This window comes from Taudactylus pleione, unplaced genomic scaffold (assembly GCF_031769625.1).
Source record: "Taudactylus pleione unplaced genomic scaffold, aTauple2 ptg000156l, whole genome shotgun sequence".
In the NCBI taxonomy this organism is placed as follows: Eukaryota; Metazoa; Chordata; class Amphibia; order Anura; family Myobatrachidae; genus Taudactylus; species Taudactylus pleione.
In genome coordinates, this window is record NW_028284558.1 from 27023740 (window position 1) to 27040851 (window position 17112).

The 17112-nt window shown below is 44.0% G+C and overlaps 1 protein-coding gene across 2 annotated transcripts in view; it reads left to right on the forward strand.

Moving 5' to 3' along the window:
• KIF5C (kinesin family member 5C) overlaps positions 1 to 17112 on the forward strand; it is a 110512-nt gene that overhangs the window by 58326 nt on the left and 35074 nt on the right. For both annotated transcript variants that reach the window (XM_088474875.1, XM_088474876.1), the window contains exons 17-19: positions 993 to 1110; positions 2934 to 3010; positions 3965 to 4074. In XM_088474875.1, coding sequence (XP_088331001.1) covers positions 993 to 1110; positions 2934 to 3010; positions 3965 to 4074 — 305 coding nt within the window. The remainder of the gene's footprint in view (positions 1 to 992; positions 1111 to 2933; positions 3011 to 3964; positions 4075 to 17112) is intronic.

A 17112-nucleotide genomic window follows, 5' to 3' on the forward strand; every position in this document is an offset into this window, starting at 1 on the left:
CATCTGCCCAACTGTTTCACATCCACTACCTGTCTGTCTGCGTCACATCCATCTACCTCTCTGAGAATTCATAATATGCCGTATCCTTTGTGGGTTGGTCACACCCCTCCTGTTGATGACAAAGCCTACCAGTGATTGGTCACACCTCTTCAGCGGGCTCCTGCAGCTACATATCCCTGGTGGGCCCTTAATGCCCCAGTCCGACACCGATGGTGAATGTTATTTTCATGATTGTTTTCAGTATTCATAGACATACAGTTTTTTAATTCTGTGTTCTACCTGTGGCTGTTCATTGGTCAGCTGTAAGTTCCTGGAATTATGTAACACTGGCTCTAGAATTTATTGATGACAGTATTGGTGGCTTTTTAGCTTTGTACATTCTGTGTAACTCTAGCACTCCCATGGGCAGTCAGCGGTACTGCAGCCCATAGACTGAGATAAATGTAGAAAATAGTTGTGCGCAATAATTCTGTTTTTCTTAAACATCCTGTAGCGCTGTTTTCATGTATGTAAATGTTATGTTGGGTGAGGCCATTAGATAGTGATGGGTTGTATCAATGAAATATTCTTGTTTCAAACACATGGTTTTCTATTTTTTTTTAAAGTGGGCCACCTATAAAATATGAATTTGCTGTGTCCTTTAAAAGCCCTCTCCAACTCCCCCTTCCCTATTACAACAGCCTTAGCTGCACATTTTTGGATGCTTTATGACAGAGAACACTGGGGCAGTGGTGCCCCCTTTCTCTACCATCTCTATCATAGGGTTATGGTCAAATCATATAGGGATCATACCTAATACATACTTTATTAGCCCTTTGCAAGCACTAGATCACCGTACAATCTCCTCCCCTAGTTTCACGCCAGTGCCCCCTCTGAAAGCTGGATATAATTTATGCAAAAATCCAGAAGTACAATATTAAGTTCCCATTCATTATATAAATAAATAAAAATTTCAAACTGTTTTTTTTATTTATTATTTTTTTGTTTGACAGCATGAAGCAAAGATCAAATCCCTGACAGATTACATGCAGAACATTGAGCAGAGGCGCAGACAGCTGGAGGAGACCCAGGATTGTCTGAATGAGGAACTGGCAAAGCTCCATGCACAAGGTAATCTTCCACTAAAGTGATTACTTATTAACATGGCTGTTAAGATTGCTATAGCTTCCTGATGTGCAAATTATCTGTGCTGAAGATGCACAGGTCTGCATGATGTATGGAGACATAGTTACCTAGGCTCGCACATTTTCGGGGAGCTCTCCTGGACTCCCACTGCTAGAAGCTGGGGGCAGTGGTGCAGTGGCACATTTTCTATGTGCCAAGCCACTTTCACCCATCTGTGCCTGTGGTCTGGGATCTCCCGGTAGGCTTTAAGAAAATATCGGAAAGTATGATTGAGACCCCACAGTAATAGATATAAATAGTACACAAATAACATGAATATATGTAAAATATAACCTTCTATTTGTGAGCACTGAAGTGTTGTGTTGCTTTACTTTACCTCATAAAGCATCTTCGTTTGTTACATTTATTTATTTATATCCAGTAATGTCAAATGTCTTTGGGCAGTGCAGTGTACATCAGTAACTGGAAACCTGACACTCGGGGATACATGGGTGGTCCCCTAACCCTCATAAGTGCCACGCATTATCCTTAATGTCAGTAATAAGGTATAACAATATTTTACTCCAAGAAAGAGACAACTACCTGTACTAATATAGACTAGCAGACCTATTGCCCACCACTGGTGTATATGCTATGTGTAACTTTCCTGAGGGATCCTGATCTTGTAGGCTAGGGCTGAGCGCTCTCTCATTCTACTCTATGTACTTTGGTGTTAGTTTGATGAAGCTGAGAGTGACCATTATCCTGTGATGCCAGTTAGCTAAGTGGCATAAGTGGTCAGGCAAAAGTTATTACAGAGGGACTTGCAAAGAGAACTTACACTTTCCTTCCTAAAATATTATAAAAAGCACTTTGACCTTTTATGAGAAAATTGTTATATAAATAACATTATTATTAGGAATGATAAGTGGCGCTATAATCCCACATTTCTCTTACAACCGCCAATAAGAGATACTGGGCTGATCCTGTGGTCCTAGGTCACAGACGTTGAAATGTCAGTGGCCAATTTGAAAAATTGGTGTCATTTGGAAAAGTCGTGTTTTTTACCATCATTAAAATTGTCATCTTGTTCCTGTATGACTGAGGTGTAACCTAGTCATCAGAAGGATCTTGTAGTTCAGATGATTGTGGATGGGAGTTGGGTGTGCAGCAAGGCTCCAGGTTTAATTATCCACAATTCATCTGTGCTTTGAGGCATGGAATGGTGCGGAATGAAATCCTAGTGAATCTGATCATTGTTCTCACTGATTTTATTCCTGTTATTGGTTTTAATAAATGACTGCCTTTTGTGAAGGATGTTGATGGTAGTATATGATTACTGCACAAATGCAATAAATGGGAGGAAGAAAACTGCTGCTAAGTATTGTGAGAAGAGATGTAAAGAACGAGATAGGCACTAGATGCTGGTGCTGGGGATCCCGGCAGTCAAAATACCTACGCCGGCATCCCAACAGGGTTAGGATACCGACACTTGTCTGTAGGTATCCTAACCATTTTCCTTCCCATCCCTCAAACCCTTCCTCCCCGGTGCCTAAACCTTACCTCTCCCTCCCAGCACCCTAAACCTAACCCTCCCCCCTAGTGCATAACCCTAACGTTCCCCCTAGTGCCTAACCCTAACCTCTAACCCTCTGTCCAGTCCCCCTACTTACTTTTGGGATGCCGACAGTCGGGATGCCGATGCCAGGATTCTGACAGGTGTCGGGATTCCGTCGCCTGTATTCTAAGCGCTGGCATCCCCTGTGTCAGGATACTGAACGTATCCAGTAAAGAACACAGTGTAATTGTTGGTGTTTATGCATTTACAGAAAAAATGCATGAAGTCTCCTTCCAGGACAAGGAGAAGGAACACCTGACCAGGCTTCAGGATGCAGAGGAGATGAAGGTAACACCACTAACGCCCTGTGTTACTAGCAACCCTTTCCAAATTACAGAGATAATAGACTTTCGAAGAGTGGGGAAGGAAATTTTAAAGCAGTTATATCTCTTAATGGGTGTAACTAACTGTACAGTGGCCCATGCAGCTGCTCCCATGCTGTAGGTCCCTGCTTTACTCATCAGAACATGCGTGGGAGCTGGCACATGCACAATTAAGCCTTCTGTGGGCTCCCTGCCCTGTAGAGGAACTGCGGCCCAAGTGTTCCAATGGGCAAGCTATAATAAGCATATGCTGGGGCCTCCCAACCCTTTTCTCACCACCCCACTCCCCTTTCTGAAATTGTACTATGGGACCTGGTGAATCTGCTTTACACCACTGTTTCCTAAATACAAGATTTTACCTTCATTGCTGGTAATTGGCACTATGATGGTTCACCCCACAACAGGGAGGTGTCCACTGAGTATAGGCGACAGGTGCTCTTTGAATGCATCTTTAGATCTGAGAACCATTAAAGTATGCCACCAATGTTTGATCAATGCGGTTCCTTTCTTTATCCTGCTTGTTCAGGTCTGAGGGGGAGATGTAGCAAACCTTGGAGAGAGATAAAGTGGAGATAGATAAAGTACCAACCAGTCAGCTCCTAACTGTCATTTTTCAAACACAGCCTGTAAATTGACAATTAGGAACTAATTGGTTGGTACTTTAGTACTGTTCCCTTTATCTCTTTCCAAGGCTGAGTACATAGACACCTGACTTCTGTGTGTTTCTTGTCAATGACTTATGAGAAATAATTTTTCATTTAAATGAGCGTATAATCATTATTATTATTCTTTTACTTCTGTGGTACCACAGTGACGTACACAGTACCGCTCAACACTATGAGCCAAATGATGAGTTAGCTGTGAGACAACAATCACTGTAATTTCACTTTCATTGCTTTCCTCTCATTGAATGTAACAGAAAACGCTGGAGCAGCAGATGGAAAGTCACCGAGAAGCCCACCAGAAGCAGCTATCTCGCCTACGAGATGAAATTGAGGAGAAACAGAAAATGATCGATGAACTCAAAGAGTAAGTAAGGAAGAATGCAATTGCGAAATTATGCTAATGACTCACTTGCCGCCCAGTGCTTAGAGACGTCCACTGACAGCATCTCACATCCGCTGCTCACACACAAACTCATAGACACTGAACACAAATCAGGCGACCATCAGCCTTCTAAGCTTCTGCAGACATAGCGGTCTCCAGACATGCAGAGGGCTCTCCTGCTGCCAGCAAGAACGCAGTGGCTTGATTATGGACGCCCAGAAAACAGAGTTTAAATGGTCTGACACACCTACGTTTCTCTAACTACCCCGTTACCTCCCCCAAACACTGACTACCTGTCACTCACTTTGCGAGTGAATCCTCTGTGTGAACGTATTCACAATTCAATCACTGTGCGTGCGCAGTGCGGGTTACAAGCATGCGCGAAGGCAGACAATCGCTCAATCAGCGTAAATATTTGCATTGCGTCCATCTCTGAACCAGACCCAAAGTTCTGTCTGGAGGACTTTATGGAGTAGGGTGTCTATCTGTACCTGACACATTATATCTGCTCTTTCCTATTAGTACAATTGTCCAAATTACTGTCACTCAGCTGCATATTAACATTTTATATGGTGTGTACTAAGCAGGCATAGAACAATGGGGGTCATTCAGACCCACTCGCGAGCGGCAGTACGCTCGCAAGTGGGTCGATGTTCCCCACTGCGCATGCGCACGACGGAGGGAGCTCCGTCGTGCGCATGCGCGAGACCCGGCGAGCGAAGGACTTTCCATCGCTCCGGGTCTCGCACCAAAGGGGGCGTGCTGTCGATGTTGATTGACAACACGCCCCCTTTGGTGGGCGTGCCGGGGGCGTGCCTGCCAGACGGAGGCGTTCCCAGGGGAACGCCTACCGTCTGAAGCCGGCCCCACTGACATCACTAGTGATGTCAGTGGGAGTGATTTTGGCTCTGATAGAGCCAAAATCACTCCAGGGCTTGTGGTTGAGAAACCCGACCACAGGGTTTCACTCGCAAGTCCGATGGTCGCGATGGTCAAGACCATCGCGACCATCTTGTTGGACGCTCGTATATGCTGTGGGTGGTGACCCACAGCTATACGAGCGTCCAGGAGGACGCTCCATTTTAATGGAGGAGGGCCCTGATTCAGAGCGAGCGCTCTGGTCAGAGCGTCCGGCTCTGAATCAGGGCCAATATACCATCCCACGTGACTACTGGATTTAGTCATAAAGTAACTATGTATATTATAGTCTACCCTTGAATCAAGGGCGTAACTATACCTACGGGGGCCTCATAGCTAAAATTTTTACAGGCCCTGCTCTCAGCCCGCGCACCCCCCCACTCAGCCTACCACCCCCGTCCCGTGGACCCCCCCTTAGCCTGAGCCCCCGCCCCGCACCCTCCTCACTCCCCGACTTCCCTGATCCATGGTCGCACTGTGCAGGGCAGGCGCACCTTCTCTCCCGGTCGGCTCCATCTCACTGACTGATGCTGGGAGGAGGCGACCACGCCTTCTCCCAGTATCAGTCAATGGGGAGAGCCGGAGGCGGAGCTGACTGGGAAGACGCGACCACGGAGCGGGAGGGCCGTGACCACGGAGCAGGTAAGTGGAGTATAGGGGAGTGAGGATAGTGATGGGGGAATGAGGAGGGTGCGGAGGGAAGGGCCGCGGACAGAGGCCTGACACCGTAGGTGCAGGGGGAGGGCCAGGCCCCGAGTTGGTCCGGGCCCCATAGCAGCCGCACCCCCTGCACCCATGGTAATTGCGCCACGGCCTTGAATTAATATCACTTAAATTGTGCAGATTACAAACTGAATACTGCATACAAAAAAATATTATGTAATTTACTAATGTGCAGAATAAGGATAAATACTGAATATTTTGCCCAACAGAGGCACACTTAGAGGTGTTTCCTGTTTCCCAGAAACAGGGTCGTAACTAGGGTGGGGCGTCCAGTGCCATGGCATAGGGCACCGCAGGGCAGGGGGCGCTGGTTGGGCCTGGCAGTTTTCCTGTTTATTATCATTCTCACTTGTAGCTTCCTCTTCTTTTATCCCCAGCATCTCCTGACCTCCCCTATTTCTTCCCTGGCCCTTCCCCATGAGACCATGGCCCTTTTACGGATGTACTATCTTATGTTCCTATTTAAAAAATGGGGGAGGTGGGTGCCAATGCTCTCTCTGGTACAGGGCACCGAAAAGTCTCTTTACGGCCCTGCCCAGAAACACCTTCCCTTCCCATCTACTTGTAAAAGCAAGTTTTGAGAAGATGCTGTTGTGAATTGCTAGTGTCGTTTGTGACTCCTTCTATAGATACTTCCATGACTCCGCCCACTTAAAAGTAAAATCGGTCTTCAGTTCCCTGTGTGCTCCCTGGCTTTGCTGTAGGAATAAGGACCTTTTGCAGGGGGACTGCCAGGGCTGATTAAGGGCCTGATTCAGAGCGACTGTGCAAATCTGTCCATCTCACATGCAAATGCAGAAGGAGGTTTCTTGCTGCAATTGTGATGCCAGCACTGCGACTGACGTCGCAGGCTGGTATCACCATTGCGACCGATTGATGGTTGCTCTCTAGGTCAGGCTGCGGGAGCTGAAGCCTTCCACAGCCTGGCCGGTGCCTGGTCACGCAAGAGGCCAGGAAGCTGCATCCGTTGACGCAGACTCTGGCTTTGTCCCTCCCGGAAAATGGAGGCGACACTCCTCCGTTTCCCAGAACGGCGCAAAGGCACGCCCCCACTCCACCCCCAAATGCCTCAGCATGTCAGTCATGCTGCTGCTTGGGGGGTCTGCGAGCGAGATCACAGAATCAGTTCTGGACATGCGCAGAATGGCACCTGCGCAGGGCAGACCCTTCAACATCGGAGATGTGCGTTCAATCTCGAATGAATGTACGTCTCAGAATCAGGCCCTAAATTAGTATGTGGTTCGCAGCATGTGGTGGAAGTGTATTTAGCACTAGCATGTCCTTGTTTTTAGAGTGTGCAAGTAGAGTGTGGTGGTGGTGGTGGTGGTGTCATTTTGTTTAGTCTGTATAGAAATATTATGTATTATTGGTATTATTACTGTAGTTGATAATAGTGATGGTGGTATTGTTGTGTGTAGAAGTGGTATTATGTAGTGATATTATTATTAGTGTAATGATCCCGTACCCAACCCATTATTGTTTGTAGAGGTAGTATAGTGTAGTGATATTATTACTAGTGTAGTTGATAGTTGTATGTGTTGATGATGGTGTTATTTTGTGTAGAGGTAGTTTACTGTAGTGATATTACTACTGGTGTAGTTCTATGTGATGATTGTGTTATTGTGTGTAAAGGTAGTATACCATAGTGGTGTTATTACTAGTGTAGTTGTATGTGGTGGTGGTGGTGGTGATGGTGTTATTGTGTGTAGAGGTAGTATAGTGTAGTGATTTTATTACTAGTGTAGTTGTATGTGGTGGTGGTGGTGGTGAGGGTGTTATTGTGTGTAGAGGTAGTATAGCGTAGTGATGTTATTACTAGTGTAGTTGTATGTGGTGGTGATGGTCTTATTGTGTGTAGAGGTAGTATAGCATAGTGATGTTATTACTAGTGTAGTTGTATGTGGTGATGGTATTATTGTGTGTAGAGGTAGTATAGCATAGTGATGTTATTACTAGTGTAGTTGTATGTGGTGGTGATGGTGTTATTGTGTGTAGAGGTAGTATAGCATAGTTAAATTATTACAAGTGTAGTTGTATGTGGTGTTGATGGTGTTACTGTGTGCATAGTGATATTATTACTAGTGTTGTTGTATGTGGTGATGGTCTTATTGTGTGTAGAGGTAATATAGCATAGTGATATTATTACTAGTGTAGTTGTATGTGGTGATGGTGTTATTGTGTGTAGAGGTAGTATAGCATAGTGATATTATTACTAGTGTAGTTGTATGTGGTGATGGTGTTATTGTGTGTAGAGGTAGAATAGTGTTGTGATATTATTACTAGTGTAGTTGATAGTTGTATGTGGTGGTGATGGTCTTATTGTGTGTAGAGGTAGTATAGCATAGTGATATTATTACTAGTGTAGTTGTATGTGGTGATTGTATTATTGTGTGTAGAGGTAGTATAGCATAGTGATATTATTACTAGTGTAGTTGTATGTGGTGATGGTGCTATTGTGTGTAGAGGTAGTATAGCATAGTGATATTATTACTAGTGTAGTTGTATGTGGTGATTGTATTATTGTGTGTAGAGGTAGTATAGCATAGTGATATTATTACTAGTGTAGTTGTATGTGGTGATGGTGCTATTGTGTGTAGAGGTAGTATACTGTAGTGATATTACTACTGGTGTAGTTCTATGTGATGATTGTGTTATTGTGTGTAAAGGTAGTATACCATAGTGGTGTTATTACTAGTGTAGTTGTATGTGGTGGTGGTGGTGGTGATGGTGTTATTGTGTGTAGAGGTAGTATAGCGTAGTGATTTTATTACTAGTGTAGTTGTATGTGGTGGTGGTGGTGAGGGTGTTATTGTGTGTAGAGGTAGTATAGCGTAGTGATGTTATTACTAGTGTAGTTGTATGTGGTGGTGATGGTCTTATTGTGTGTAGAGGTAGTATAGCATAGTGATGTTATTACTAGTGTAGTTGTATGTGGTGATGGTATTATTGTGTGTAGAGGTAGTATAGCATAGTGATGTTATTACTAGTGTAGTTGTATGTGGTGGTGATGGTGTTATTGTGTGTAGAGGTAGTATAGCATAGTTAAATTATTACAAGTGTAGTTGTATGTGATGTTGATGGTGTTACTGTGTGCATAGTGATATTATTACTAGTGTTGTTGTATGTGGTGATGGTCTTATTGTGTGTAGAGGTAATATAGCATAGTGATATTATTACTAGTGTAGTTGTATGTGGTGATGGTGTTATTGTGTGTAGAGGTAGTATAGCATAGTGATATTATTACTAGTGTAGTTGTATGTGGTGATGGTGTTATTGTGTGTAGAGGTAGAATAGTGTTGTGATATTATTACTAGTGTAGTTGATAGTTGTATGTGGTGGTGATGGTCTTATTGTGTGTAGAGGTAGTATACCATAGTGATATTATTACTAGTGTAGTTGTATGTGGTGATGGTGTTATTGTGTGTAGAGGTAGTATAGCATAATGATATTATTACTAGTGTAGTTGTATGTGGTGATGGTGTTATTGTGTGTAGAGGTAGTATAGCATAGTGATATTATTACTAGTGTAGTTGTATGTGGTGATTGTATTATTGTGTGTAGAGGTAGTATAGCATAGTGATATTATTACTAGTCTAGTTGTATGTGGTAGTCATGATGGTGTTATTGTGTGTAGTAGTATAGCATAGTGATATTATTACTAATGTAGTTGTAATTAAGCTCTCACGAGCAGGGCCCTCATCTCTCATGTGCTTCTCCTTCACTTAATTATACTTTAATTTACAACAGAACTCAAGCCTTGGTTGCTGATACCATGCTGCCTATTTAAGTGTTATGCAGCAATGTAATAATCATGTATCTGTTCTGCATTGTTTGTACTGTTAATAACCGTTTTCTTGTGTGCTAATTTGTTTATGTACATTGTAAGGCGCTGCGGAACCCTTGTAGCGCCATTTAAATAAAGGATAATCATAATAATAATAATTGTATGTGGTGATGATGGTGTTATTGTGTGTAAAGGTAGTATAGCATAGTGATATTATTACTAGTGTAGTTGTATGTGGTGATGGTATTATTGTGTGTAGAGGTAGTATAGTGCAGTGATGGTAATAGTGTAGTTGATAGTAGTATATGGTAATTGGGGTGTTGTATGTAGAATTAGTATAATGTAGTGATGCTATTGTAACAGGTAACCTCTACCCACTTTAGTTGTACTGTGCTAGCCCTCAAACTAGGGCAGGCAGGTGGAAGGCCATCTGTCAGAAAGGGACACTTAAGCAGTCGAAAAATGGGCGTGGTCACTCAGAAAAAGGGTGCGTCCTTGAAACGCACCTTATTTTCATTACTGTAAGGGACGTGCCCAGCAGTCACTGAGATGCTGGGCTGCTCCCAAGCTCTCCCTGTAGTGTGAATAGATACCGTGTGGCATCTATTCACTCACTGGTGATTGTTTCACCGACACTTTCTCCTCTGCAGAACACTGCGGTCCGCAAGAGAGGGGATAGTTGCTTTAGTGCGGCACCGCCATAAGGGCAGGGTGCATTTTAGTGCTTACAAATTGGGCAGGGCATGGCGCGGCGCCCCACTAAAACAGCCTAGCAGGAACACTGTATGCTATTATTAGTGTAGTTGGTCAATTACAACCCTGACCAATTTGGTGCCCTATGTGAGTTTTTAGCTGGTGCTCCTTAAATTGCAACCAATCCCACCACCTAGCATTGTGTTCATACGCTCACACAGACACTACCACAAAGCGTTATTTGTTTGATATTTGATATCTTTGTTTTAAAGAAACCAGTGCTAAATGCACAAAACACAGAACTATAACTATAATATAAATAACTAGTAACTATACCATATCAATAAGGTTATTGGCCAAAAAAAATACCGAAATTGAAAACCTCAACACTAGTGTGCTACTTGAGTGCAGTACTTAATACCGATTATATGTATAGCCTTGTTCTACAGCCTAAAGCTGGGCACATACATCCAGGTAAAATGCCTGTCAGACCGACAGACATTTTATCTGGCAGCCTGCCAGCCCGCAGATGTCCGCAGCATACACTGTGAGATATCTCAGTGTATTAGCCCCGACATCTGCGCTCCGCCCCCGGGGATGGAGACATTTCCCTGTTCCTTCCATGGGAAGGAACACAGGAAATGTCTGTCTGTCGACTGCGGCTGGGCATACATTGCCCGATGCAGCTGACATTTTAACTCATAAATATCGAATTGGACGGGCATGCTGGACAATCCGGCATGCCTGACCGGGCGATATTTAACCCTCGGTCGCCCGCACACACGCTACAATTTCGGGGCAATCCGCGGATATCGGGCGGATCGCCCCGATAATTGTAGCGTGTATGGCTAGCATTATTCGCCTTGACTTTACTGCAGCAAAGTAATTGATCACATCATCATAAGACAGCTGTTGTGAAAACAAATGATTAACACTAATGATGGAATGTCCACAGAGACGCTATTGCTCCATAGTAGAGCTCATGTTTTAATCAGTTAGAGCTTAGAGAAGCTCTTTACAGCAGCAGCCACAGTAATAGGAAGCCTGTCAGAGATCCTCAGAGCTACCCACATATTGGGTACATTTCTGTCAGGCTTTTAATGACAAATGCGGGAAATTCAGCATTCCCTATGCATGTTCCTTGCCATCAGTTGGCTATCCATCAAGGAGCTATTTTGCCACATAGGGGAAGTTGAGTGGCACGCCAACTTCTACAACATGGTCTGCAAACTCTTATCAAGTGAAGAGAGAGCTGCATCCACTACCAGTTTAAAAAAGTGGTCTCCATTTTCCTAAGGCCATCACCAATAGGCACAGAGCCTTATAGCCGGGATGTAGACAGGATACCGGCGGCCGAAATCCCGACACTAAAAGCCCAATATGATGGTGATGGTGGTGTTACTGTGTAGAAGTGGTATAATGTAGTGATGCTATTATTAGTTTAGTTGGCAGTAGCATGGGTGATGGTGGTGTTACTGTGTAGAAGTGGTATAATGTAGTGATGCTATTATTAGTTTAGTTGGCAGTAGTATGTGGTGATGGTGGTGTTACTGTGTAGAAGTGGTATACTGTAGTGATGCTATTATTAATTTAGTTGGCAGTAGTATGTGTTGATTGTGGTGTTACTGTGTTTAGAAGTGGTATAGTGTAGTGATGCTATTATTAGTTTAGTTGCCAGTAGTATGTGGTGTTGGCGGTGTTACTGTGTGTAGGAGTGGTTTAGTGTAGTGATGCTATTATTAATTTAGTTGGCAGTAGTATATGTTGATTGTGGTGTTACTGTGTGTAGAAGTGGTATAATGTAGTGATGCTATTATTAGTTTAGTTGGCAGTAGTATGTGGTGATGGTGGTGTTACTGTGTAGAAGTGGTATAATGTAGTGATGCTATTATTAGTTTAGTTAGCAGTAGTATGTGTTGATTGTGGTGTTACTGTGTTTAGAAGTGGTATAGTGTAGTGATGCTATTATTAGTTTAGTTGCCAGTAGTATGTGGTGTTGGCGGTGTTACTGTGTGTAGGAGTGGTTTAGTGTAGTGATGCTATTAGTTGGCAGTACTATGTGGTGATGGTGGTGTTACTGTGTATAGATGGTATGATTAGCCTAGTGATTGTATGATTAGCATAGTTGATAGAAGTATGTGTTGATGATAATAAAAATACTTGCTCACCTTAAGATGTAAAAGAGGGAAACACATATACAGTATGTGGAAACCCCCATTTAGAACCCTGCATTTGTCCCTGCCCAATGTGCAAAATAACAACAGTGGTTCTGTGCAGTAATCTGTACATGGAGAGAACGAGGGTAGATACTGGGAATTGCATTCATTATACTGTATATAACAAGCAGTCGCGTATCTATAATGGGTGCAGTGTGTGCGGGGCACACGGGCCCCTGGGTCTAGGGGGGCCCCGCACCGCACTCACTGCACCCATATTTTTTTTAAACTTACCTGTCCGAGGTCCCGCGTCGGGTGTCACTGCTGCTCAGAACATCGGAAAAATGGCCGCCGTGGCCATTTTTCCGGCGTTCTGCGCATGCGCAGTAGACTCCGGGCACACTCTAGTGTCCGGAGTCTACTAATGCTTCGGTGGCTGGCCAGCCGCGTCAGTCGGCTGCCAGCCACCATGGAGAGAGGAGGGGGCCCCGAACGAGGAGTGCACATGGGCCCCCTCCTCTTTTAAAACACCCCTGATAACAAGTGAAGTTATAAAACTGGTATTTGACCAGGCACAACATTCCAAGATCAAAGCTCAATGTGCTTATTTATCATTAAATTTTTGGAGCATATTCCGTGAAAACACCAGTTGTACTATGGAGGGATTCCACCAGATATCTATATATAAGCGAGAAAGCGTGTCTATCTGTCTCTCCGTCTTTTTGTCCTTTATACACGAACAAAGTTTTAGATTTACCTCCACCAAATTTGGCATGGTGGTGTAGTTTGACCAGGATTAGGTTTTTGTCTAGGTTTGAACTTTGTCAGGGCCACACATTGTCACACAATCGTAAAAATGGGGACACTCATAAATTACATAGGTTTCAGGGATGGCTCCAGTGGAAATTGGCAGCCTGCCAAAAACCTGTGAGATTGTAACAAAAGTATCCTTTTCACCTCTGCGCAAACTTGATGACTCATGCAAGATCATATTAAATCCGGAGCCTCTGTGTTTGCATGCAAGGGCGTCACCAGGGGCGTAGAGAGCCACCCCGGGCCTAGGGGAAGTGTGGTCTAATTGTAGGAGATGTGGCCAAGCCCCCTTAGAACCCTTTTTGCATCGCCGCTGTGCACTGGAGGGGGGGGGGGGGGCGCTGTGAGACCCTCAGCCTGGCGCAAATCCAGGGGAGGGGGGGGGGGGCAATCAGTGTGATCCAGAGATGTTATAAGAAAAATGTAAAGAAAAAAAAGTGTATGGCAGGTGAGACACTGGTTCCCCTGTCTACCTTTTCCACACATCCCTTTCCAACACTATATACTGCCGCACCTTTGTATAATGCCCACATGAACCTTTGGGTTCATAAATGTATCTGTAAATTTGGCTCTGATATTAGCCAGTGCCTTCCCAGCCAGTTACCTCCCTGCATGTCACTGGTGTGATCGCTTCCCCCCACGGGCAGAGGAGACTGCAAGAAGTCTCCCATTGCAGCCCAGCATACAGCAGTGTGTACTGGGATGCTGACAGGTAAGAGGGATGAGGTAATTAGTACCCACCCCCCTCTCGGCCCCCTTGGGCATAACTAGAACTTTGTGGGCCACATAGTAAGATCTTAAAAGGGTCCCCCAGAGGGAAAAAAAAACACATACATTTGCCCCCACACAGAGCCCATTCATGTTATGTCATACAGACTGCATTCAGATTATGCCACACAGAGCCCATTCAGGTTATGTCACACAGTAGTACCCCTTATACACATTATGCCACACTGTAGTAGTGCCCCTTATACATTATGCCGCACAGTATTGCCCTTTACACTACACAGTAATGCCCCTTACACATTATACCACACAGTAATTCCCTTTACAGATTATGCCACATAGTAGTAGTGCCCCATATAACACAATTTCCACACAATAGTACAATAGTAGTGCCCCTTACACATTATGCCCCCCCCCCCCAGCAACTCACCTCCTCGTGTCCCTCCAGCAGCCTCTCACCTTCCCCTGTGTGCTATCAGCAGCCAGCAGGTGTGGATTTGGGGCCGAGTCGCCAGTTAATTACAGCTTGCGAACCGGCAGGCAGCAGCATACATGGACAGACAGCACCGGCGCAATTGGAATCTGGCACTGATCAAAGCCAATCAGAGCTGGCGGACCAGCAGCTGATCAGGAGCTACCACTGTTGATTGGCTGCTAGTCCGCGAGCTCTGAATGCCTCAGGACCAGTGGTGCTGTCTCTCGATGACTGCCTGCCAGTGTGCCAGCTGTAATCAGCCGGCACCAAATCAACATTGCTGACACCCGGGCCCCCCTTGACTGTCTTGACTGGACCGGCCCACCTTGTGTGTGTGTAGGTGCAGGAGGAGATTTTCACTATGGAGATAGCCATCTATCATGTAAGACACAGGGGCACCACTCTGATCGGCAGATAGTGTGGGCTCCGGTGGCCATGTTTTATAGTTTACAGCGAATGTGCAAAATTTGGTTTAGTATTTGATACAGCTACTCTAAAGCCATATATTGAAGCTTTTCTCCAGCATTTTGATTGTTTATAGTGTTGGTAGAGTTTTTCTTATTTCTATATTCATTTCAGACTGATTTTTCAGGCACTTGCTCTCACATCCTAGCAGCCGGTCATTTGCAATGCTATATAGCAACAAGCTACCGTGAGCAGCACTATTAGGAAAGCAGAAGCATATTGCCCCTATCTACCGTATATTTCTGTGATTAAAAGTGGCATAGTTACTCTCTCATTTGGCATTCAACGCACTAGCAGATGCCAAAAAGCAGAAGTGATTAGTCCTACTAATTTTAGTCACACACTATTCTCTATATTGTGATATATTTGAATACAGATACACTGCCTATGTTTGGTCAAAAAAATGTTTATGGTATAACCACTATCTTCAACCATGCTGCTCTTGAACTTGTGATTGTTTGTGTGTAATGATTACTGAAAAGTATAACCAATAATATTTTTTGTGAGCAATATCAGATAATACAACTATGATGAGTACAGATGTTGTTTTATAACTTGTGTATTGTGATATACTTGTATCATTACAAAAAACAAACCCCTGGACAGCATATGGGAGGGATGTAATTCAACGCAACTCTACTGAACACAATTGTTGCTTTAGAAATTGTTCTTTGTAGTATATCTGCACCAACATTATTTTAAATTGTGCTGTATCACAATTTGCTGCTGATCAAACAGAATCAGTATGGAAAAGCACATTCATGAACACTCTATGTAAGCAATGAACTATGGTTTGTGATCATTTTTTTGCATAGAGTATATTGGTTTTGTCTCACTATTTGCTCCTGATTATGTATAACTAATATTGAAAAGCACAGCCGTGAACAAAATGAAGAGCACATGTGTTGTTTTAAAACCTATGTTTTGTGATATATCTGCAGAGTATATTTGATTTGTCTCACTAGTTACCTCTGATTATGTATAAGCAATACTGAAAAGTACGGTCGTGAACATTTTTTTTTTTTGTTCTCATTAAAGCTATATGTTCTACTTAAGAGGATAACTATTATTAACTGTTTGTGAACAAACTACTTGTATACTATGTGAACATAGGAGAGCATTATCTCTGAGAATGCTACTCTGAACATTATATGCAGTGTAACTGTATGTAACTGTATGTAACTGTATGTGGTAGATACTACTCTGTCTCATGTGCCTTTGTGGAATTTAGATACAAACTACATCCATATACACACAATGAGAGTTCTCATTAGTAATTTAGTTTTTAAGATTCCTACCAACTCACATTATAAGCAATTCACTCAGTTCTATTGATGAAACACAAAATATTATCTAAGGAGTGATTGAGATTTACAGCCGGTGGTGTTTCTCTCTACACATTTGTGAAGAAACAATAATCAGAGAGAAAACATACTTTTTGAAACTTTGCCAATTTATTGTTATTGGATTCCCTGTTTTTTATGACAGCTATTCGGGAACAGCAATTGGAGACCAGCTATTTTGCTTACATAAGCTTATATTACACTGATTTTAAAGTTCTATACCTTTTCACTAGTTTTTCTCGCCATTTAAATGTATCAATAATAAAAGTACAAGTTTTATATAATTATTAAAGTGTGCTCCAGAAAAGACAAATAGTTTGCTTTACTTGCAATTCAGCAAGAACCTTGGTGTAACTTGGGCACCATAGCAGGGGCAGAAGTATGGGAGACAATGGAGGCGCCTGCCGCCGGGCTCCAGCTCTGAATGGGCACCTCCTCCATTGTCCACAACATATTCACCCCACATAGGGCTGTAACTATGTACCCAGAGTGTACTATCACGGCCGCCCAATCAGGGCCGGCTCTAGGCATGTTCTACCTGAGCGGCCGCTCAAGGGCGCCATCCTTTCTGGGCGCGACGATTCCCGCCTGTCCACCCCGCTGATTTACATACACACAGTGAGTCAGTCTGTCACAATCACTGAGTGACAGACTCCGCGGTTATCTGCAGCGCTGAGCAGCCCGGGTGGCGCCGTGACGTCACACGCTGTTGTCCCTGCCCACGCATTCACCTGCTCTCTCTGGCAGGGTCAAGACAGTGCGGTGGTGGCCGGGACCTGCGAGGGTGAGGATTCAGGCAGGAGGAGGCAGTGGCGGGTCAGTGATCGTCCCCCCTACACATGCCTAAACTGGTGCTGCAGACTGTGAAGTGGAGTGAGGTTAGGCTACTTCCAGTCAGTCGGAGCTTCGAGGCACATGACTTGC